Source organism: Suricata suricatta, chromosome 4 (genome assembly GCF_006229205.1).
Source record: "Suricata suricatta isolate VVHF042 chromosome 4, meerkat_22Aug2017_6uvM2_HiC, whole genome shotgun sequence".
NCBI classification, from domain to species: domain Eukaryota; kingdom Metazoa; phylum Chordata; class Mammalia; order Carnivora; family Herpestidae; genus Suricata; species Suricata suricatta.
The window spans coordinates 152,321,660-152,346,331 of NC_043703.1; the positions used below are offsets into that span (position 1 = coordinate 152,321,660).

At 39.8% G+C, this 24,672-nt stretch overlaps 1 protein-coding gene across 2 annotated transcripts in view; it reads left to right on the forward strand.

Moving 5' to 3' along the window:
* Nucleotides 1-1,488: 1,488 nt before the first annotated feature.
* The window catches only part of SMC6 (structural maintenance of chromosomes 6), a 74,410-nt gene continuing 51,226 nt past the window's right edge, over nt 1,489-24,672 (forward strand). Inside the window, exons 1-8 of one of the 2 annotated variants that reach the window (XM_029938263.1) lie at nt 1,489-1,691; nt 8,129-8,271; nt 10,216-10,333; nt 12,408-12,513; nt 18,020-18,156; nt 18,777-18,838; nt 22,576-22,656; nt 23,627-23,728. In XM_029938263.1, coding sequence (XP_029794123.1) covers nt 8,134-8,271; nt 10,216-10,333; nt 12,408-12,513; nt 18,020-18,156; nt 18,777-18,838; nt 22,576-22,656; nt 23,627-23,728 — 744 coding nt within the window. In that variant the 5' untranslated portion in view covers nt 1,489-1,691; nt 8,129-8,133. The remainder of the gene's footprint in view (nt 1,692-8,128; nt 8,272-10,215; nt 10,334-12,407; nt 12,514-18,019; nt 18,157-18,776; nt 18,839-22,575; nt 22,657-23,626; nt 23,729-24,672) is intronic. The other variant, XM_029938264.1, reaches the window with a different exon arrangement.

The following is a 24,672-nucleotide window of genomic DNA, read 5'->3' on the forward strand; positions in this document are numbered from 1 at the left end:
GACAAGTACATGGTAGCGGAGGTAGCATGAGTAAGCTATAAGAGAATATAGAGAAAGCACCCTACCTAATATTGGGATATCAAGTGACATCCGAGGAAAAACCTCACAACACTCCCACTATTTCCCAACAAGGACCACTTAGACCAGATGTTGTAGGGTTTTAGTCTAGTTTGTCTAGGTCCTACTTTTCATTAAGCCATGGCAAGAGTCACATTGGGAATATGATACACTTGATAATCTACATTTGATAATCTTTAGAAGCAAAAGGTGACTTCACCGGAAGTAATCTCATTACTGGAGCCCGGAAATTTATCATCTATTTGGGGGTGAAGTGGGTTAGCGGTAAATACCACTTTTTCCTATCTACAAGGTAAGGCTGCGGAGTAAATAAGGTAGATTTAACTAGATCAACACAATCACTTCAAGAACTGTGTAAAGACAGACGAGAAGATGTAGGTTTAATGATGGGGTGAGAACAGCCCTGAAAGCTACGCCAAGTACTGAAAACGTCATTAGTTCCCATATTCATTGAGTGGGTTTACAGTGAGCCAGTGCGGTGGCGGGGGAGTGGGGGTCGGCTGTAAACAACCACAATGCCTTAAGGTAACTGCTATTATGTACTTTCAGAGCACAACGTTAACTCGGAAGAAGGAACACCCCAGGGTGACTTCGCCCGCTTTGGCCTAGAACCGGGCGTGGGCATTTGCTCTGCAGTGTGCGGGAGGGAAGGACATTCAGGAGCCATCCGCCTCTGCGGAGCGGCGGGCGGCCAGGCACGCAGGGCCAGACTGCCCTCCCAAAGTACTCCCAGCCGAGCCGCTGGCCGGGGTTCGCAGGAGCGCCCCTAACCCAGCTTTTCAAAGGAGCCAGAGGAAGGACGGGGCGGTGCCGCCTCTCCACGGTCCGCGGGACTTACCCGGACAACCCTTTCTCCTTGGCTTTGGAAGACGCCCCTCCGTCATTTACTAGTTTGGCCTGAATCCTAACCACTGCTGCCTCCAAGTTTTTCTTCTCAAATTAAAAAAAAAAAAAAAAAAAGGAGAAAGGAAAGTAAAAAAAAAAAAAAAGAAAAAAAAAGGAAAGGAAAGGAAAAGTCCTCTTCCTTTTTCGCTAAGCAAAGTCAAACGTTTGAAACTCTGCACCCAGACCCGGGAAGCTGCCACAATCATTTCTAATTCGGCGCCCTCTCCCAGTGGCCCCGCCTCTTCCGGGAAGTAACAGTCCCCTTTCCGCGACCGCAGCCCCTCTAGGTTTTCCCGGCTCCTAGGAGGTCATCTTTACTCATGCTTGGAACTGTTGCCGGGGTACCTGAGTTCTCTTCCCTTTCACTTAGGCAAATCACCAGGCCCCCCACGTCTCGCCGCCACGGAGTACTGCGTGCCTACCAGCTACCCTCCCCGCCGAGGAGCACTTCCGGCCCCCTCCTCTCGGACTCTAGTGGCGCGAAAACCCCGAACCGCGCACGCGCCGGCTGAGCCCTGGCAGGAGGAGGGGCGGGGCGCAGGCGCGTAGTGTCCCGCGGTGGGCGCGGGGGCAGTCAGCGTCCAGCGTTCTCCCACACCGGGCGCGCGGTTACCGGCGGGCCAACGGCGGCCAGCCGAGGCCGAGAGCCTCAGGCTCACCTTAGGGCTCCGCAGCGCCGCGACAGCCGCGCCGATCGGGTTCCTTGGGGAGACTTGGACTTGTTCGAGGTAAGGTGAGGGCGCACGCTGTCGCTCTCCCTTGCTACGGATCCATCCCCTGCCGCTGACCCCTTGGCCGGCGCCCCTCAGCCCACCTGGTAACGGCTCAGTCAGCGGAGCTGCGGCGGTGTCCAGGGTATCTCTGCGGGCCGGAGCAGGCCAGCCGGCCGGCGGGGATTTTCGGGCTGTCTCTGCGGGCGACACCGGTCCCCTGAACCGTGGGAAACTTGCCCGTTGCCGCCGAGCCTCTCTCCTCGGCCGGCTCCGCCAGCGGGGCGGGGGAATCCTGGCCCGGGCTGTTGAACCCGGCGCCCGGCCCCAAGCGGCATTCGGACTTAGACGAGCCTGAAGGCACGGGGTCCGGGGGGAGGCTGGGCTCGGACATCCGGCTCTTGTAGCGAATTGAGACCTCACCGGCAGCAACTTAGTATATACTATTTACGAGATGTAGACAGACTTAAATTAGGGTTGTTGTTAAATTCCAGCTTTATCACAACGCAGACTGTATTATCTAGAAAAATTAAAATGTAACTTTTGGAGGTTTTATGATGGCATTTCTTTTCCCTCTTTTCTGATGGCACTGAACTGAAGAAGAATCGCGATTGGGAATTGCGGAAAACTAGAATCAGGGATAGAGAAAGGGCTGTAGTACCCTTGAGATAAAAGACTTGAGATAAAACTGTGATAATTCTTGGGAAGAGCAACTATTTTGTTTTTAAACCCTGAAGGCAGAATTTATGTGAGCGCTTATTACTTTGTGTAGATTTCCGGAATGGGAAATTAACAGAGAGTGTTTCAAAGAACAGGCTATTCCGGAATGTATATTCTAAGGGGGGCGTGGGGGGAGGCAACCCCAAACTGCCTAACTTTGAGAGTACTGCTATATAGTGTTTTAAAATATTCAATGGCAAAAAAACAAAACAAAACAAAACAGTAGCCTATGGAGTGGCCTGCAGGTAGTTCACGGTGTGTGGCTCGGAGGGAACAGATTAGAACTTCTGCTTAGATTTACGATATACTTTATCTCTTTCTAGTACTGTGTGATACACAGAGTGATAATTTTATGTTAAAATGTGTATTCAAAATTTCTTTACCTGGGGCTCCTGGGTGGCTCAGTCGGTTAAGCGACTGACTTTGGCTCAGGCCATGATCTCGTGATTCATGGTTCGAGCCCCGCTTCGGGCTCTGTGCTGACAACTCAGAGCCTGGAGCCTGTTTTGGATTCTGTGTGTGTCCCTCTCTGCCCCCTCTCCCATTCCTGCTCTGTCTCTCTCTGTCTCAAAAATAAATAAACCATAAAAAGTTTTTTAATTAAAAACAAAACAAAAAAAATTTCTTTTCCTGAACAGGTATGAATGCAGAAAGTTTGGAGATCACTAGAATAGTGCTTAAAAAACATGTTTTTATATAAGAGAACCAGTGTTGAGTGACCCAGAGTTTATTGGTATCACCTCTTTAAGTTTTATTTCTTATTCTGTAATTGGAGGAAAATAGCTGTAGTACCCAATGGGCAGAATTCTTAAATATGTGTGTGTTAAATATATAATGAATATAAAGCATATAGTATTGAGCCTGGCAAAAAAGTAAGTACAAATGGTGTATTAAACTTGTTAAAGTGAGAATCCACTTATATTCCCCAAAGGTTTATTTCACTGAGTTGTCTGGATGTAGAATTTTATATAAAACCTACCTAACTAAATCTTGACTAATCATTTTTACACCTAAGTTAGGCAAATTAACCAAAGCTATAATTGACTTACTTTCAGGAATCAATAAACAAGTAACTCAAAATTTACCGTAATAGTATGCATTATATTTAAGGCATAATTACATGTTACAGTTCTGTATACACATACATTCCTAAGTCCAGGTGACTGAGGGTCAAGTATAGTCACTTACATTAATGTTAGCATTTTGACTCACTAGTTCATGAGATACATCTCTTCTCATTCAACATACTTTCCTTGGCGACCGCATTCAAAATAATTTCTGTACCTTTCTTAGCCACACTCCCAATTCCACCCCTATTGTAGAATATATTTTACTGTGTATTGGCCTCACGATCCTAGGAAACACTTCAAACTCCGTGTTTCCAAACAAAATAAATATGTTTGCTTCTTTTTTTTCCAGACCTGCTCTTTCTCTTTAAATGGCACTTAGCATTGTGTGAATGTTATTTCTAAAAAGGATACAGAAGATGAAATTTTATAAAGCCCAAAGTTTTAATTGGCTCAAATAGTAACATTAAGACACATCACAATAGAATCCTTTTTGAAGCTTTATACATTAACAAAAAATAGATAAGAAGATGGGTAGATTCATATCCAATTTCACTACCGATAAACACTCATTTGTTGATGCCTGGAGAAACATGGGCATTGAAGAGGTTTGACTTTGGGTTTTGACAAACTTGGGTTTAGATCTGAGCTCTGATAATTTATAGCTATACAAGCCTGGGCAAGTGTCTTTTTGAGCTTCAGCATCCCCTGTTGTAAATTAAGGACAGTACTTAAAAAATGTTGAAGATTAAAGAAGATACTCAACAAATGTTAATTCTATTTCCCCACTTTATCCATACTTGTAAATCTCTTGAGTTCTTCTGTTCCTTTCATCACTGATATTGCCACTGCTTTTGTTCAGTGCCCCTCATTCTTTAGGGGCTCTCTTTTGTCTCTCTCCGCTCTCTCGGTTTCATCCTCCCTGTATACTGAGGCCGCCTGGATGTCTTTAAAACATATATCTGAGTGTTCACATTTTATTATCTGAAATGCTGTACTCAGTATTTCCCAGTTTTGCTGATCTGGAGTTATTTGATAGATGGATTTATGAATTTTTTCACTTAAATATTTATTGTGTCTTATGATTTTATGATATGTCCCAAGCAGTGTGCTTAATTAATTCAGTACATTAAAAGTGAGATTGTTTAATGCAGAATAGAGTATGTTGGGGGCGGTGAGGGGGTCAGAATAGGGGATGAGGTAAACACAGTCTACTGCAGATTCAGATACAGCAGCAATTTGCCTTTGTTTTTTAAATTTTTTTTAAAGTTTGTTTATTTTTGAGGGAGACTGCATGTGTGAGTGAGTGGGAGAGGGGCAGAGAGAGATGTCAAGGAAGCACTGTGCTCTCCATGCTAAGCTGGGTGTGGGGCTCAAGCCCACAGACCGTGAACCTGAATGGAATCAGGAGTCTGATAACAGACTGAACCACCCAGGCACCTCTGCCATTATTTTTAACCACTATATCCTGTTGATAATTTCACTTCTGTCTGTTCTCACTGCTGTTAGTCCCTACTTGGATATTAATGAGAAGTATGAATTATTAGAAGGATCACGATAAAATTTTAAATTTAGGAATTTAAAATTCTGCTGAAGAGTATTTGATCCATCAGATTTACTATTCACTTACTTGCAATAATGAACTCTTGGTTATTGATTTTTCTTCTTGAGCCTATTTTTTATTGATAGTTACATATTTGTTACTCTTCTACTTTGATTTGTTTCCTGTGAGGGAAATGATCCTTAATTCTGATTTTTTTATTGTAAATAAACACATAAGGAGCTTTTATGCATGTATTAAAAATCCCAGAGATTTGTTTCCATTTTGTGTGTATTTCAGAATATTAAAAGTATTTTCCTTTGCATCTGTTTATAGGTCTCTCTAGCCTTTTAGAAACAGTTTTACCGTATTAACTTGTATCTAACACTCAGGACATTCATATGTGTTTTTAAAAATCCATTATCATTAAATTACAAAGTGATTACTATTTTAAAAGGTAGAAGCCTTTGGTGTCTGATGCCTGTTGCCATGGCAACCATATAGCAAACTGCAAATCCTAGACCAAGCGCAGCAAATAAAAAACATCGTCATCATGTTGCACACCATCTTCTGTGTAGTACAGAATCTCACATTCATTTGTAAGAAGGTTATCACATTTACCTACATGCATCTCCCTCCGCCAGTTTTACTTGAAAAACTGCCATTTTTTATTGGTAAAATACTAAAAATCAGTCATATGATGTCTGAGTGACTGCTAGCTGCAAGATCGTTATTGGGTGTTAATAAAAACAGTATGTAAAAGGACATTTAATGTGGGGAAAACCAAACAGTAATGCTTTCTCTTTGCTTGTCTACAATAAATAAATTATTGCTCAGTAATTAAGAAGGAAATAAAGGATGGGTGGGAGAGAAGGAGATATTTGGGGGGAAATAATGGCATCGTGGTATTGCAGGAGATTTAAGTTAGCAACAAGCTGAAACCAATATACGTGACTCTTGTTGTTAAATAGTTTGAGAAATATGTTGGATTTTCAATTTTTGACCTGTGTAAGAGATACAAAATTAACATTCAATTATTTATTAAAAGGATGTTGAATCTTATGTAATTGTGGCTGTAATGCTAATATTGTCTCATGCATTTGTTTAGGTTAAATGTCCTTTGGATTTTATCTAGTATACCTTTTAGATGGTATTTATTTTATCATAATTAAGTTTTTCATTGCCTTCAGGATGGGATGAAGTCCAAGTTTGTAAGTGTTATTTATAATGGTTCTTCTTAGGAATCTCCTAAGATCTAGTTAGGAATGAAGATTCTGAATAATTTGATTTAGGAAGGGGGCTGAGATTCTGGATATCTAATACAGTCACAGGAGATGTAAATGCTGCTTGCTGGTCCTTGGACCACACATTGAATATCAAGTCTATCAGTCATTTTGTGGTTGGCTTCTACTCTGCTGCTCTAACTTAATTGCTTGCTAGCTGTGCCTTATAATTTATGGCATTGTGTCAGTATCATCTGTACTAAGCAGTTTGCAGACAGTGGCCCAGGGATCCATGAGACTCTTTTAAAGGGTCTACAAAGTCAAAGTATTTTCATAGTAATAGTCAGAAGTTATTTGCCTTTTTCACTCTCATTCACTTATGAGTGAATGGAGTTTTCCAGAGGTTATGAGACGTGTGATGATGCCATTGCTTTGAGGACTGGCAGAATGTGTACATGTGTGTTCTTTGGTTTAAAAACTTCTCAGTTTTAATTTACAGTATGATAGATATTGATAGGTAGAAACAACAAAGCTCTTTGAGTTCCTTAGCACTTTTTCAGAGATTGACCACAACCTTTGAAAACTGCTGCCCTATGTAGATGGTAAGACTCAGAGGTATAGAGCTTTTCCAAAGCTCTTTCCTTAGCCACAGTGACTGCTTATATGAGTGGGAATTCTGGTGCCCCACATGGTTTTCAGGCACCTTTCCAGGGGTGGCCTCTTTACCTCTCTGGGCACTGGTAAAAGGTCTCATGTGACACCATCCAACGGGGAGTGGGAGTAAGTAGCACCCTATTACTGCCTGATCAAGGGGGACATCTAGGATCTCTAGGCAGAATCCACTGACACCATTATCATGACTCCCTGTTTGGCCTACGTCACCTTCTCTGACAGTGGCCCAAAGGGGGCATGGAGATGCCTCCTTATGGCCTCATAAGGTGGCAGTCTAGGCTACCCACTTGGCCTTTGCTAATGTGTGTGTTGGGGGAGTAGACTTGAGGTGCAGTATTTATATGTTCAAAAAGTCTTGTGTAATTTTAAATACATTAATTTTCTAGGTGTAAATTTTATAGCACATTGGAAAAATAGCATGGATTGTTTCTTTAGGGAACAATTAAGGGAAACTACTGGTGCTAGGAATCATGGCTTCAAAATATGCTTCATTGGGAAAAGGATTTAAAATCAATGGTTTTATCTGAAAAATTGGATGTTTGCTCTGGAATACTTTGAGAAGACATTGTGGCATCTCTATTAATAGATCTAGGAAACTAGAAACTAAAGTTACACAAATAAGATTTTTTTTTTTACCTTTTGTGAGTTTTAGTAGTCAGAACATTTAGGTAGGCCCATATCAATAAAATTTGGGCTGTGAGAAACTGAAGTAAAATCAACTAGTGTATCATGTGCACATGTTGAAAAAACCCACAACATAAACTTATTATCTTCTTTTTTAAAATTTTTTTAATATTTTTTATTTCTTTTGGAGAGACAGAAACAGTGCCAGCAGGGGAGGGTCAGAGAGAGAGGGAAACCCAGATTCTGAAGCAGACTCCAGGCTCTGAGCTAGCTGTCAGCACAGAGCCTGATGCGGGGCTCAAACCCACAAACTGTGAGATCCTGACCTGAGTCGAAGCTGGACGCTTAATCGACTGAGCCACCCAGACTGCTGTGTCTCCTAGGGCTATGATCAACGTGGCGATAGGGCTATTTCTTTCTGGAGACTCGGGGTGAATCTGTTTGGTTACCTTTCCAGCCTCAAGTGGCCACCTGTGGTTTTTGACTCATGCCCCCTCCCTCTATACAGATGATATTTTTACTTTTTTTAAACTAAAAATGAATGGAGATAGTACTTAAAGCTTAAGCTTTGTCTTATTTTACTTCATTGTTACTCTAACATATGTTCAGACCTGATGGCCAAAAGAAAGGAAGAAAATTTCTTCTCTCCTGAAAATGCCAAAAGACCAAGACAAGAAGAGCTGGAGGACTTTGACAAAGATGGTGATGAAGATGAATGTACAGTTTCTTTCACTAACGGTACCTCTGCTTTGGTAAGTGCAGAACTTTTGGATGGACCTGGTTCTCATATTTGGCTCATATGCTATATTTTTGATAATTCAATATCAGGAAAGGCACTATGGTGTTAAGAACCTAAGGGAAAATAATATAATTCTGAAGTTTATGTTAATTATTAGAAACAATTAGGGAAAACCATAAAACAAAGAGCTTGTTCTTTAGAAAGGTCAGTAAACTTGACAGACCTCAAGTAAGACTGACAAAGGGGAAAAAGGACACAAATTACCAGTAACAGGAACGAAGCAGTAGATATGACCACTGACCCTGTAGGCTTCAAAATGACAATGACATGACAGATGTTCATCATCGTTTAGTATTGAGGAAATGCAAACTAAGAAGACCACACACCCATCAGACTGAGTGAAATTAAAAACAACAATGACAACTTCATATGCTGGCAAGGATGCAGAGAAACTGTATCATTCTTATACTGCCGGTGGGAATGTAAAATGATACAGCCACACTGAAAAGTGGTTTGGCTGTTTGTTTGTTTGTTTGTTTAACACGCCCCTGCCTACCACATTACCTGGCATTTGTCCCAGAGAAATGAAGATGTACCTTCACATAAAATTCTGTACATGAATGTTTATAGCAGCTTTATTTGTAATAGCCCAAACTGAAACAACTCAGATGTCATTCACTGAGCAAATGGTTAAATGCTGTGGTACGACCATACCACAGTAGACGTTTTTTTCTTGTTTTTAATTTTAATTTTTTAATGTTAGTTTATTTTTCGGGGGGGGTGAAAGAAAAGAGAGAGCAAGAGAGACAGAGCGGGAGCAGGGAAGGGGCACAGAGAGACAGAGAGTGAGAGAGAGAGAGAAACAGAATCCGAAGCAGGCTCCAGGCTCTGAGCTTTCAGCACAGGGCCCGATTCAGGGCTTAAATACATGAACGTGAGATCATGATGTGAGCCAAAGTTGAACGCTTAACCGACTGAGCCACCCAGGTGGCCCATAGACATTTCTATAACATTTGTTAAATGACAGTGTTCTAGAAATGGAGAACAGATTAGTGGACTGGGTGTTGAGGAAGGAGTGGATTGGGCGGGATGTGGGTTAGCTATAAAAGGGTGACCCAGGGATCCTTGTGGTGATGGGAATGTTCTGTATCTTGACTGTATCAGTGTCTTATCCTGGTTGTGATTTTGTACTACAGTTTTTAAGATATTTCCATGGACAGATAAAACTCTAATGCTGATCTGTATTTACACTATAGGAATGATTTTCTGTTTTTCAGATTTAGAACTGTATATTCTTTATACATTGCCAAAATCTTACAGTTATCATGAGTGACAGAGCAGAAAGTCACAAGAAAAACAGGCTTACCTTTTTAAGAATGTGTGCTCTACTCTTTGAATTATCTATAGCAAATTCATTGTTCAGACCGTGGCTGGATAATCATCTTTCAGGGATGCTCTAAATGCAGGAAATTTTATTGCAACAGTGATTCCCAACCAAGGGGGAGTTTTGCCCCGCTGGGGGACATTTAGCAGTGTCTGGATATATGTTTGGTTGTCACAACTCAGGATTAGGGTGTGCTACTAGCATCTAGTGGGTAGAGGCTGGGAATGTTGTTAAAATTCTCAAAATCGACAAAGCAGCCCACCTCCAACAAAAAATTACCTGACTCAAAGTGTTAGTATCATTTATATTAAGGAACTATGTGATACAATTCTTGGATCCTGTAAGGATTTGAGAATCAATAGTTACTCATTGAAGGTACCCATTTAATTTCATCTTATTGAAGTTAAGATTATTCACTTACTGTAACATTTTTCATTAGTAACACTGCTGATCTTTCCTCAAATGCTTGGATGATTATATGATTATACCGAGTTTATTAGACAGATTAATAATTGTCTTCTCCCTCTCTTTCTCGCTCTCACTCTGTCTCTCTCTCTTTTTTTTTGTTAATAGACTGCAGCAGAAGTTGGAATAATTGAGAGTATTCAGCTAAGAAACTTCATGTGTCATTCGATGCTTGGACCCTTTAAGTTTGGTTCTAATGTCAACTTTGTTGTTGGCAACAATGGAAGTAAGTGCTTTTGCCCTCCTTACTTGACTTTGAGTAGTATTTTGAAGTTAGAATGCAGTAACTGTTCAAAATAGGTGACTGTGAGTGCAGATAAATCTGTTTAGGATGTATAACTTGCGGTAATGAATATTTTCAGTATTTGCTGCTAGTCTGTACTTTAAAAAAATAATAAGTTAACTCTAGGTTCATTATTTATATGGTAGGAATAAACATTTTCTACTTACTCTTTGACTCCTTTTACCTTGGTATTTGTACCATAGAGGAGTGGACAAACTAACATTGTGATTGAGGCCACCCTGTGTCTTATGTCTACTAAATGTTATGATAGAGCAGAAATAGAATGCCATGGGAATCCAAACATGAAAGAAACTAATTCTCACTGTGGCCAATGAAAACTTAAAGAGGAGGTGGTATTTACGGTGGTGCTTGGATGAAAATTATAGATTCTTTCAGGGAAGAGGAGGCTCAGATGTTCCAGGCAGACATAGGTTATCAGCGAGGTTTGGAGGGGCAGAGTAGATGTGCATGGACCGTTAAAGCCTTATATGGCTTTATCATATCCTACATGGCAGGGGAGGGCAGAAGCGGATGCTGGAGGGACGTGTTGTAGATGATACTGGTGAGGATCGTGAATGCTGTGATAAAGGTTATCGTGTTTTATTCAGAAGTTAGTGGAGAACCAATTACAGTTTGTGAGTAAGGGATGACATGGTCAAGATTTGTGAAACAAACTGACCACGTTGGAGAGAATGGACTAAAAGGGGAGAGGCATGGGGTTAGAGCGACCAGTTAGGCAGCTTTTGTCATGGACCAGCCAGGCGTGAGCTGTCGACAGCTTGACTGGCCAGTACTTGGAGAGGAGGCCTGCCAGAGTCCACGGCTGCTGGCGGCGCCAGAACAGGATCGTAGTGTTGCCCAGGATCTTCTGTCTAGTGTAGTTCCTCATTTCCCCTGCTGTATACTCCGGCCAGAGGAAGGTGTTTTCAGAGGGAGAGGATGGACAGAGGGATTGCTACAGGGAGGGCCCACAGGACAAGAAGTAAGGAAAGACTGGTGGGTTCTGCAATTAGGTCTTTTCTCTTCTTCTTTTTTTTTTTTTTTAACTTTTGAAATCGTTATTTTACTAATAAAACTTGGCAAAGAAGAAATAATGCAAATAGTGGAAGCAGTGAATTTGGAAATGAAGGAGAGATTTAGAACAGAGACTTACAAAGCATCGAGGAACTAAATCAGTATTAGCCAGTGGTGTATTTTGGTTAATTTAGGGTATATTGTGGAAAATGATGGGCCAGTAAGAGGTGATTGAATTCGTTGATTGTGGAGTTAGAAGATGATTGCATATTCTAGGTAATTGTTTAGATATTGAAATTTCAGCTTGTGATATTTATATGTTAGGGTAAAAAGAAGTATACTTTTCAGAAAGTTAGCAAATGAGCAATCAAATTAGGAATAATAGTTGTCAAAATATTACATAGAAACATTTATCTGTTTGACTGATGATTTTTTTCATATTTAAATTCATTTATTCCTTCAACTAATACCTGAGTGTCTATTATGGCCCACTGTTGGTGATATTGTGTTAAACAAAACAGGCAACATCCTGTCCCTGTGGAGCTTGCTTGCATTCAGGCGTTGTTTCTGACTTCTGTGAATTTGTGGAAAAAGTAAATTATACCTAAATTAGAATGTGATAAAGATTAGATAAATTCAGTATCTATGTGTAATTAGATAACCTCATTTAATAGGCCAATGGATCAAGGTGAAACAATGAGCATTTCAGGTTGGAAAGATATCGTACTTTTTTTTTTTACTACTTTCCTTATTAGTGGCAAAAATTTGATTCCTGAATTATACTATTTTTTTTTTCTAATTGCAACAACCAAGTATTTCATGATATATACAATTTTTTTTTTAAGGTTGCTGAAAGAAAATGGTAATTGAAGTGTAACACTTCATTTCAGGGTTAGAATTAATTTACATTTTCATTCAGAAATCTTTTTACATCAAATTGTGGGCGTCAGCCTCTTTTCTCTCTCCTTGATGAATGTGATTTCGTCCACACCTGTTTCCGTAGGTGGGAAGAGTGCAGTGCTCACAGCGCTTATAGTTGGTCTTGGCGGAAAAGCAGTCGCTACCAATAGAGGCTCTTCTTTAAAAGGTTTTGTGAAAGATGGACAGAAGTAAGTGTTTGCTTTCTACATGTATTTTCCAGTTCTTTAGTAAGAAGTGGCTGCTTTAGATTCCCAGTCCATGTAAACGTGATCAGAACTGTATTGGCTTCCCAGAATTGGAGAAGAGTCCCATCTTTCCGTTCCTTTCATTTTGCCCCATTGCCAGCATGGCCCACTGTCTCCTGTTAAGCTCTCCAGACGGAAAGCTCCTGTGAAATACTGCCATGTGCCTGCCTGCTTGTACTCTTGGTTCTTTACCTTTTTGGGAGAAAGAACAAGCAATGATAAATGTATGTACTGCTGTTATTTTATTTTATTTTATTTTTCATGTTTATTCATTTATTTTGAGGGAGAGAGGAAGCACATGCAGGTGCACGCACAAGCTGGTGAGGGGCAGAGAAGGCGGGGTGGGAATCCTAAGCAGGCTCCATGCAGAGCCCACCGCAGGGCTCGATCTCAACCGTGAGATCATGACCTGTGCTGAAATCAAGAGTCGGACACTTAACCAACTGAGCCACCCAGCGCCCCATTATACTTTTGCTTAAATGGATATTTATAAACATTGAACTTTCTGGCTCTTGACCCGAACCCAGCTTGACCAAGTCCATGTTGGTGTGATACAGACAAAAACAGAATCAGCAAACCAGCCAAGGATCCCCGCACAAAATTTCCACCTCCAGTTCACTAAGAATTCCAAAAAAGTATTCCAGTGTCTTTGATTGTTTTGTCCTTTACTCAGGTGGTTTGGAAGTGGATTTGATTTGAGGCCTACACCCACATGTCTATTTGTTGGTCCATCTTGACCCCTGGAGAATGGTCATATAACTGCTCTCGTTCGCTTTACACACACATTGCTTCTTGGTAGAACTTGCCTTCATGTAACTTCATATAAGTCGCCCAGTTTGCATCGTCATGGACTTTAGGGCCTTTTGCCATTAGGCACGCTCTGCAGGCCGATTTCCTTCTTCTTAATACTGCCTCAAATAACTCCGAAGGGGTCCTCGCATCTCCTAAAAACCAGAAGTCCTCACCTCTGTTCTGCTGCCTCGCAGAGTGAGGCCGCCCCTGTCGCTCCTTTCTCTCTTGCACACCCATGCCCAGAACTTCGGGAACTTTGATAATTAACAGTGATATCTGTTTTTTCATATGATAGACTTTCCTTCTGCTCAGTGTTCTTTCCATGTAACTTCTTCAATTTATTACTAAAAAAAATAGAATGGGGACCATGGGAACCGGGATTGCAGTTTTCTTCTGTATTTCTCAGAAAGCCTTAGGAATGTTAACCCAAGCCAGGGTTCCAAGTGGACTCAGGAGAAGGGGGTAAAGATACACGGGAACATTTCATGCTGTACGGCCTTGGAAAACAACTATTTGGTAATAATTCTCCAGCATATTTTCTGTCTCTCCTTATCTTATTTGGGCTCCAGTCCAGCAAGGTCTTCTCCTCCCTTCCTCGTCCCAACATTGTTAACAGCTCCAGCTCTGTTATAATTCATTATATTTAACTATACTTTTCTTAGTTGTCTAAACAGTCGCCTAGTCTACTTAGTCAAATAACACAGTGATCTTCAAATAGAAGCTTCAGATGATTTTTTTCTATAGCCCTGAATGTTTTGTGTCAAGTAAATATTTTTTGTTTTAATTTGTTTTGTTTTCCATTTGAGAAGTATCTGGACCAAAGCAGAAACTTCTTTCTGAGACTTATCTTCAGAATACCATTTTAAAAAAGAAAGAAAAAAGCTAGTTTACACAAGTCACCAACTTTTAAGGACACAACTGCCTATAGGAAAACTGGGCTCTGGGCTGCCTTTGTTGGGGGTTCTTGCTCTTCATAGCAGTCTTGCCCGGTGAGGTTTGGAGAAGCCAGTGAACCGTGCCCTGAGACAGTCTGCCTGGGGGTCACCTCTCTGTCAGCCACCGGCTCTTTACAGTGGTAGTGAATGAATTCACTGAATACAGCTTCCCCACTGGAAGCCTCTCGCAGTGCCCCAAGGTCTCATGCCCCTCGCTATTCACGTTCCTCCTGAACATATGTAGTTCACTGTTCTCTCCCTCGGCGTCCCTAATACCAGCCCTGGTTGCCTTGGGATCTGCCATCAGCTGCAGCAGTGGGAATGAGCTGCAGAGGGACAAAAACTCTTACTCCTGCTGTAAGTTTCTGATGTGTTTAGTCAAGGCTACAGAACTTCACTGCAGATGAGCTGGCTACTTCAGAGACAGCAGATGCATCATATTTTTATACGGTTTGTTCCTTGTTCCCAGGCTGTGTGCTGCTGCCAGATATCTCTGTGTATGTAGATTTTTCCAGAGTTGAGAAAGAGGCTCCATGGCTGTTGACCCAGACTGAGGATCAGCCACATCAGTATGCTTGGGGACACAGCAGTTAGGGCCCAGCAAAGGTGTCCCTGCTCCTGCTGCAGTTACTAGGAGGCTTTTCTCATAAGCCTTAAGTTTTTGACTTTTCAGTTCACATTGCAACAGGATACCAGTGTCTCCGGAGTTCTCACAAAACTAAAGGTAGCTATTAAATGCAAGGAGTTGCTAGGAATGAAAATAATAAAATAGATGTTTGCTAATCAAGAGAGATGTTTGATCATTCAGAGGAAATACGTGTAGTCACTTTATTTTTAAAATGTCTTCATGAAGTCATTTATTGAATACTAGGTAATCATATGAGTTAATGAAATAAAATATTTTTGCTCCGTATTGTAGGCCAGCTGCCTTTCCCCTACTATACTTTAGTTAATGGTTTTCAACTTTTACTGTTCATTAGAACCAACTGGGGAGCTTTTAAAAATCTCATTAATTACAACTTGTCTGGAGTATATCTGTCCTAATTGGGTATTTCTGACTTAAAAACACATACACAGGGACGCCTGGGTGGCTCAGTCGGTTAAACATGCAACTCCTGATTTCAGCTCAGATCATGATCTCATGGTCATGAGATCCAGGCCCTCATGGGTTCTGGGTGTGCAGTCTGCTTAAGATTCTCTTTCTCTTCCCCTCTCTCTCTCTCTCTCTCTCTCTCTCTCTGCCCCTCTCCTGTGTGCACTTGCGCATGCATGCCCTGTCTCTCTCTCTTTAAAAAAACAAACTGCAACAACAAAACACATATACCCCGGCCCACTCAGGGTACCTTTAGAAAAGGAGACTTACGGGTGCCTGGGTGGCTTAGTCAGAAGCATTTGACTCTTGATTTCATCTTAGGTCATGAGGTGTGAGTTCAAACCCCACATCGGGCTCTGCACTGACAGCACAGAGCCTGTTTGGGATTCACTCTCACTCTCTCTCTCTGCCCCTTATCTGCTCCCTCTCTAGCTCTCTCTAAAAATAAACATAAAAAAAAGAAAAGGAGATTTATTGTAAAAATTCAGGAATATATATCTTAGAAGCCTCAGGAAATGAGTACAATTGAGTCTCATGAGTAACTGGAACTCAGAGAGCTCAGAACCAAGGATCTTCTGTCTCTGGGCCTTTCTTTCCTGTGTCACTGGCTTTTTCTTCGTGTTTTTGTCTCTAGGCCTCTGTCTGCCTCTCTCTTCCTTTGGGTCCGTGTAACCCTTCTCCTGTTCCACCTCCCTCACTCCCTTGCATAATGGGTTGTACTGTGTGGTGCTCCCTTCCCTCTGTCTCATTATGACAGGTGGGTGGGCTTGTGAATGTGTGTCCTCATTGTCTCCAGAGTGTATGTTCTTTGCCTTATTATTTAGCCAAGTCTTCCTTACTCTGTGTCTTTGTGTGCGCAGTCATCCCCATCTAACTGTTTTAGTCTGGGGGACAATGTCCATTCTCTGTGTCTGATTCGTGGCCGGGATCTGTGGGTGTGTCTCTCTCTGTCCAGGTGATTTCCCCAGAGCTTAATCTGGTATGTGCTCTGGCTGCTCCTGGCAGCCTCTGCCCATGTTCTGCTCCCTCATCTGAGTATAAAGCCCCAAATTGGTTTCTCTAGTCTTCAGAGGCCTCAAGGAATCACTAGCTTTTGACTTGGTTGTGCCTTCATTTGAGTTTGTTTTTAAAAATTTTTCGTTTTGAAATAACTTAGATTTATGGAAGTGTTGTAAAGATAGTACAGTTTCATTTATATCCTTCATCTAATCTCCCTTAATGTTGGCATCTTGAGTAACTAAAGTACTCTTATTAAAGCCATGCAATTAACACTGGTACTGTTACTAACTAACCACAGACCTTATTTGAATTTTACCAGTTCTGTTTTTTTTTCTTATAATTGTTTTTAAAAAGTTTATTCATTTATTTTGTGCGAGAGAGGGAGAGAAGAAGAGAATCCCAAGCAGGTTCAGCACCAATAGTGAGGAGCCCATTGCAGGCTGGGGCTCAAACTCACCAACCTTGAGTCCTTGACCTGAACTGAAATCAAGAGTTTGAAATCAAGATACTTAACTAGCTGAGCCCCCCAGGTGCCCCCTTAATTTGAATTTGTAAAGAAGGGACTCCCTGAGTTCTCCTCAGATTTCTATATTTAGCTCAACCCCTGGAGGGCAGGGCGAGGAAGACTGATATGGCTACTAAGCCTTGTCTTTCTGCTCCCGCACTTGAAGAGGGTGACCTGAGCAGGAGCTAACAAAACCCTTCAGTGTGTCTACTGAATTACCAGTTTACACTGAAGCGTATCTTGACTTTTTTTCTGTTCCTGCAAATGGGGACAATTTGGGAATATGATCATAAATTCATGAAAACAAGTTCTATTAAAGATTTCATTTAATTACAAGTTAAAGCAGTTTTGCATTAAAGGGCTTTAGTGTTTTGGCAGATGTTCATCTGAACCAGAGAAAAATCTTGATTACTTTTATGTGTAAGGAAATTATAAGTACATGTATAGTAATGAACTTCATTAACGCTTTTTGTTTTTCTACCAAGTCTTATTTTTTTAAAAAAAGAAAAATAAAGATTGATTTTTTTCCTGTATTGAAATGTGCATGGCTATAAATGCTTTAAACTTCTTTAAAACTTTAAAAATAATTTTTATAATACCAACAGAATATCAAGAAATTCTGAGCTTCCGTTTGCATCTCTTGATAGCAAATACTTTCATTTTTTTATTGCCACACATTTGGAAGATGAAAGTTGCTCCCTTTGATTCTAATGCTCTTGGAAGATGTTATTACTTCCCCATAATTGTTACTTCATTCTTAAAGGTTGGCTATTAGCATGATGCTTTATTAAGTGGTCAGGCTGTGTAGTATTACACATTGCCAATAGGAGGGTGTGTAACTTAACTGCATGATTTGAAACTAGCAAAACTAAAATGATTTTTATGTGACTGTGGCATTTCTAGTATGGATAGAATAGTATTTCTATAACCGTTTTTCTCTGTTTTTTTATTAGGTATGATATATTCAGCATTATTCTGTAGTAGTCTATCAGCCATCAACTGCTGGTGTAAAGCTACTTTTCAAATGAATTAGGCAAATTACCTTGGAGGTTTTGAAAATTCTAGAATCTAGTATTGAAATGGCACTGCACCTTCATGTGACGTGGCTTAACCTTCTTGCTTTAGCTCCGCAGATATCTCAATAACATTAAGGAACCGAGGAGATGATGCCTATAGAGCCAATGTGTACGGTAACTCTATAGTTGTGCAACAACACATCAGCCTGGATGGAAGTCGATCTTATAAACTAAAAAGTGAAGCAGGTTTGTTATGAGTGCCTTTCATTTCATATAAAATATTCGTAAATGTTCAGTTAAACAGAGTGAAGTGTTGCTCACGTAGTCATCAAAAGGACATTTCTTCCTGATCTCTTGAAACCTTTCTCCTGTCAGACCACGGGTTGGTTGCATGTATATGTACATACACATGTTTATGTATATACATATACACACAGAGTTGTTTATCCCAGGACATCGTACAGTAGAACCACAATTATCAGAGTTTGGGTCCACTCGAAACGGGCTTTGCCATTTCGTTCTGCCCCGCAGACTTCCTTTCACTCCTGTAGTTTCTAGCACATGTGGAAAGAGGTGGTTAGCAAAAGGTGGAAAAGGACACAAAGGCAGAGCAGACAAAGAGACAGGTGAGAAGGAAGAACAAGCGTTTAGCTATGGAAGGAGAGAAGCCCTGTCATGGCGTCCACGTTTCTTCCCCTGTGTACTTGGGTCATGAGGACTGTGGCGTCCAGCTCTCTCAGAAGCGTGCATGTTCTTGATGACATAACAAAAATAATAATGCTTGTATTTGTAAATAATTGCTGTTTTTTTCTCTGTATTTTTGCCCTAAAACCAGACTAGTCATTTTATGTGTTTCTCTTAACTAGGCGCTGTGGTTTCTACTAGAAAGGAAGAGCTGATTGCAATTCTTGATCATTTTAACATACAGGTAATTGCTAAATCTGCGTTTCAAATTGATGCAATTGGTCATCATATCATTTGTAACATTGAAAGAATCCAGATGGGCTCATATGAGTAAACTGACCACAGGAGGAACATGTACAACTATTGTTAGTGAAATTGCTTAAAATTTGCTAATTCGGCAGGAATTTTCAATACCTAATATAGCACCCATAATTCGACAAAGTGGTCAAGAACATGTAGTCTATGCCAGTATGGGGTAGAATTGATGTTCATAAAAGCTGTACAGTTTCTTTGTGTTCTCCTGCCTGAGGCAGAATAGCATCATAGTTTTCTAAGCTTGGTTGCTGAGTTGTTATAGAAAGGAAATTTATTCTAATAAGAAAAAGCATTTCCTTATGAGTTTTGGAGTTCTTGATCATAACAATAGGAGATAAGTCTCAAGTACTTTCTGCTAAGGTAACTTTGAATAATTAGAAATGGAGCCTATAGTCTTATAACATGAGCGCTGGAATCATCTTGGGAGGTCATCTGATTCACCTATATTTTGTCGGTGAGAAGGGAGCAAGAAAAAGTAAATTTACACATACAGTCTAGTCATGGATTGGATCCAGGCATCCCTGTCCCAGTCTAGCGAGCTACCCTGTCTTAGTCCAGAATGAAAAACACCAAGGCTAGTCACCAGTTACAAATCTAGCTATCTTTGCCAATTTGGTTTAGAACAAAGCTGTCCAAAAAACCTTTCTGTGATGGTAGAAATAGTCTGTATTGTGCTATTTAGTGGGGTAGCCACTAGCACGTTGCTCTTGAGCACCTGATATGTGTGACTGAGAAATTGAGTGTTTGATTTTATTGAATTTACTTCAGTGTGAAAAGCTGCATGTGGGTAATGGCTTCTATGTCAGGATCAGAAGTTTAGAAAAACAATTACTAAAATCTGAAGAAAAGCAGATATATCAAATAAGTTTGAGACTAAAATGCATGATGATTTTTAAGCAAAAGCAGGAAAACCAGATGTGGAATCATAGGTGTTTGGGAGACTCCGGAAGGGCATCGAGTAGGGTTCTCACACTCCATACTTACCCTGCGTGGATTCCTTCATCTTTCAGCAACAACTTGTAAGTGGATTGTGGAGGAGAACTCACTTCTGCCTGAGGCTTCTGATTCCTTCTGTGGACAGCTGTGTTTAGCAGAAAGAAAAATTAGGGAAAGTTGAATAAAGCCTGCTTCTCTAAGCTTCTGCTTCCTTGAGGAATATAAAAACATGTTTATTTCTTTTGAAATACTTAAAGTTTGTTATAACTTCTCTAGTCCTCTTCTAGTATACAGTTACTAAAGGTTCATTTATCAAAATATAGAAGGTCTAGAGTTGCACTTACCTGTATAATAACCATAGCCGCGTGTGGGTATTAAGCACTTGAAATGTGGTGAGATGTGGTTTTAGTCCAAATTGTGATGTGCTGTAGTGTGAGATACAGACTAGATTTTGAAGACTTCATGCAAAGGAATAATTCAGTTTTTATTTAGGTTATATGTTAAATGATAATGTTTTAGATAGACTAGAACTATATTATCAAAATTAATTTTACCCGTTTTTTATACTAATGTAGCTTCTAGAAAATTTAAAATTATCTGTGTGATTTGCATTATGTATTTACTAGACATTGGTGGCCTAGAATAACCAAGAGGGAAGAAGATATTTAATGTCTTTAAGTACCTGATTATATTTGTCCCCTGTGCCTACTCTTCTTATCCTTTCTCTGAAGTTTACCTGTTTGTGCTTGCCTTTTGCTTGTTCTCAAGTCTCAACAGGTAAAAGGCACAAGGTTCTTACATAATCCCTAGAGTAGTGTAGGAACTAGGAATCCCATTTCAAAAACAATTTTAAAAAGTATAGACAAAAGAATGTAAATTTTGGTGAAGTTACTGGTTCAAAGTTGGTTAAAATGTCTGTCATTAGAGACTAAAACATAGGTCTTATTTTTAAGAAGTCAAATGGAATGTGAAATGAAGATACAGGGCAAGCTTTGTAAAAAATATGTGGCAGTCTGACTGCTCTGCCTATATAGTGATAGTGATAAAAATAATAAAAAGGGACATGTACCAGTCTGGTTTTTGTTTTCTGTTTTTTTTAATTTGAGAAAGAGAGAAAGCGGAAAGGGGCAAAGGGAGAGAGAAAATCTCTCACACTCCATGCCCAGTGTGGACCCCAGTGCGGGGTTCTTACCACCCTAAGATCATGACCTGAGCTGAAATCAGGAGTTAGACACCTAACCAGCTGAGTCACCCAGGTGCCCCTGTAGAAGTTCCTTTGTAACTGCATAAATGTTTTTGTTATCTTAGAAGACACAAAATTTTACATAAAAAGGAAAATTTTAACCATTGGTGTACTAACAAAGTCAGTCAGTATTTTACAGATGGTAAAATGAAGTTTAAATTTTTTTTCATTTATACTGGTGCTATATATCTAAAACTTTCAAGCCATATTATTTTCTAATATGTGAAATACTTTAATAATGCCAAAGACATAAATGAGTAATGACCTTGAATCGTTCTTAAGCAAGTTATGTATATTTTTTAAACTTTTTCACCTGTACTTTGATCAATTACTGTACTGTTACTATAACTGTACTTTAACTTGTTAATTACAGATAGTTTAATTCATACAATGGCTTATTTTATTTTATTATTATTATTTTTAAAATGTTTTATTTATTTTTGAGAGAGAGGGAGAGAGAGACAGACAGACAGACAGACAGACAGACAGATGAGATTCAGCACCAGCAGGGGAGGGGCAGAGAGAGAGGGAAACACAGAATCCGAAGCAGGCTCCAGGCTCCAAGCTGCCAGCATAGACCCCGACACGGGGCTCAAACTCACGAACCGTGAGATCGTGACCGGAGCCAAAGTCAGATACTTAACTGAGTGAGCCACCCACGTGCCCCAGCAATGGCTTATTTTAAATGACTCGTCCTCCAAAAGTAGAAATAACTCCAGCATTTCGATTTCTTTTATAATATCTTCATGAAGAAATAGCAAATCTGAAGAACTGCTGGAAGGAAAAGAAACACTACTTGTCATCGTAATTCTGATTAGAAATAAACAAGTTGGGAGGCGCCTGGGTGGCTCAGTCGGTTAAACAGCCGACTCTTGATTTTGGCTCGATCATGATCTCACTGTGAGACTGAGCCCTGCATCAGTCTCTGTGCTGGCAGCGTGGAGCCTGCTTGGTAGTCTCTCTCCTCTCTCCCTGCCCATCTCATTGCGTGCTTGCTCACTCGCTCGCTCACTCTCTCAAAATAAATAAACATTAAGAAAAAAGAAATAACAAAGTTGGACATTTTGTATTTAGTTGGAGAAACTAACTTGCCCAGGGCAACATAGGGGGTGAGAGACCAGAACCCAAGTCCACTAAGGGCTTTATTCACTGTTGTCTGATTGTTAACCAGTAGCACGGGCATGATATTCTATAAAACAGGTGAAAGAAGCGACAGCTTTCTAATAAAAATACTTCTTCAGAGATTTCTTGTGTCCCCATATAGTGGCAGAATAATTTTGACTATGACATTTATTTTAGTACCATGAAATATTGAAACGTTTTCCCTCCATTAAAAAGTTCCAACATTTTTTTCTCTGTGTATTCACCCTAATACCCCTACGTTAGCCTTCTTGATGACACCATGGTGAGTTGTATTCTGTATTTCAGCCCCTTTATCTTATCATTAAAATGAAACATTCAGAAATAATCTTTCTTGTTTGTTTCAGGTGGATAATCCGGTTTCTGTTTTAACACAAGAGATGAGCAAGCAGTTCTTACAGTCTAAAAATGAGGGAGACAAATACAAAGTAAGGAGCACCAGTGAATTTTTCAAAATAGTATATTTCTAGATTAAGCATATACACTGAATATAACTTGTGCTCACGTAATAAATATTGAGTTCTTTTTTAATGTTTGTTTATTTATGTTTATTTATTCAGAGAGAGAGAAAGACAGTGAGCAGGGAAGGGGCAGAGAGAGAGAGAGAGAGAGAGAATCCCAAGCAGGCCCAGCATTGTCGGTACAGAGCCCAATGCGGGGCCCGAACTCACGAACCATGAGATCATGACCTAAGCGTAAATCCAGAATCAGAAGCTTAACCGACTGAGCCAACCAGACATCGTCTCCTGAGTTGTTGGTGGTGTTTTTTTTTTTTTTTAAAGCCATTTACTTACAGTAATAGTGTAGGGCTAATTTAGGAAAGTTCCAAGTATGATAGAAGTGTATAATTTTTATGGTAAATTCTTGCTTTCACTCTTTGGCTCTGAATTCTGAAAGAGAATGGATTATTCTAAAATTAATCTTTAAGGAAATGAAAGGGAATGATTGGCCATGCATAACAACCTTTAAACCTTAAATTTTAAAGATAGCAAAGTATTTGACCACTAGTAAAACATATACTATAACTTTTGAATGGATTTCACTATTTCCTTTTCTAAAAACTTAAGTTGTGTGAAAATCATAGATATGGATGTTTTCACTTTTTTCATATTTGCTTAAAGAATGAAAGAATAAGTGAAAGCGAGTATTCAGGATGGTATTATTAACACACCAAAAGTGTTTTCTTACATAGGCTTTTAAGAGCTTTGCAAATGAATGTATTGATATAAACAGGGTAAGTGAAATAAATTTGGGGTCTGAAAACATGTTCTTTTGTGTTTATGTTTACTTGTTCAAGATTGTTTTTAGTATCTTTTTACATAATTAATCCACAACTTTTTTTTTCCACAGTTCATGGAAGTTTACAGACTCCTAATTGTGTTTCTCTTATTGATACAGTTCTTCATGAAAGCAACCCAACTTGAGCAGATGAAGGAAGATTATTCATACATTATGGAAACTAAGGAAAGAACAAAGGAGCAGATAAATCAAGGAGAAGAGGTTTGTAAACTATGTAAATATTTTTGAGGTCAAATTGCTATCTTACCTGTGAGATAAAGGTACTTTAAAATCATATACCTATATATAAATACGTAACTATACAAACTAATAACACTTTCATAGTACTCTATGAAATATATGAAGGGTGGTTTTTGTATTCAGGGCATTTTATTAGCCTTTTTTGTTTTGTAATAATGGTTATATATACATTTTCCTCTGTTAAGTTATAAACTAGAGTACAAGGCAATATTTTTTATACTTAGGCCTTGATATATGACCTAGTGGTTCTACAATGAGGTATCACTAATTCCTACTATAAGTCATTTAAAAACTATAGTATTTCTTTTGATGGGAAAAGAAGCACAGGCCTCAAGCGGATATTACACGTGATTAACACATGTAATTATGCAGAGTAGATAACTCGTCGCCCTGGTAAATCACGTTTATTAAGCACGGATAGCTGGGTAGTGAGTGTCACCCCTGAACTCCCCAGCTTGACAGCTGTGCGTATCTGTGTGACGTTGCAATTATGCCAACGCGACTGACTTAGATTTGTTTTTACATCAGCTATATTTTGTTTTTATACTTGCTTCTTCAGATTCCTGAGGGTCCAGCTGTCTATCTTCAGAGACCTCAAAGTCATAAGGTTTAGGGTTTGAGCCTTTTGTCCAGTACATTAAGTCCACCAATTTTTGTGTGATTCTGTATCTTATTCTTTACTCAGTTTTATAAAACCAGTTGAGCTTTCAGCTAATCCTTAGCTCGTGCTTTTGACACAGAACCGTACTAATGATTGACCCAGGTCAGCTTTAGTTAAATGTCACACTGGCCCTTTTACTTCAGGTCTTCAGGATTGTATATTTAAAATTAGGTCTGTCGTTGTATGAAACTCAGAAAGCAAGGATGGGTATATTTATTTGTATTCCCCACATTATCCCTTCAAA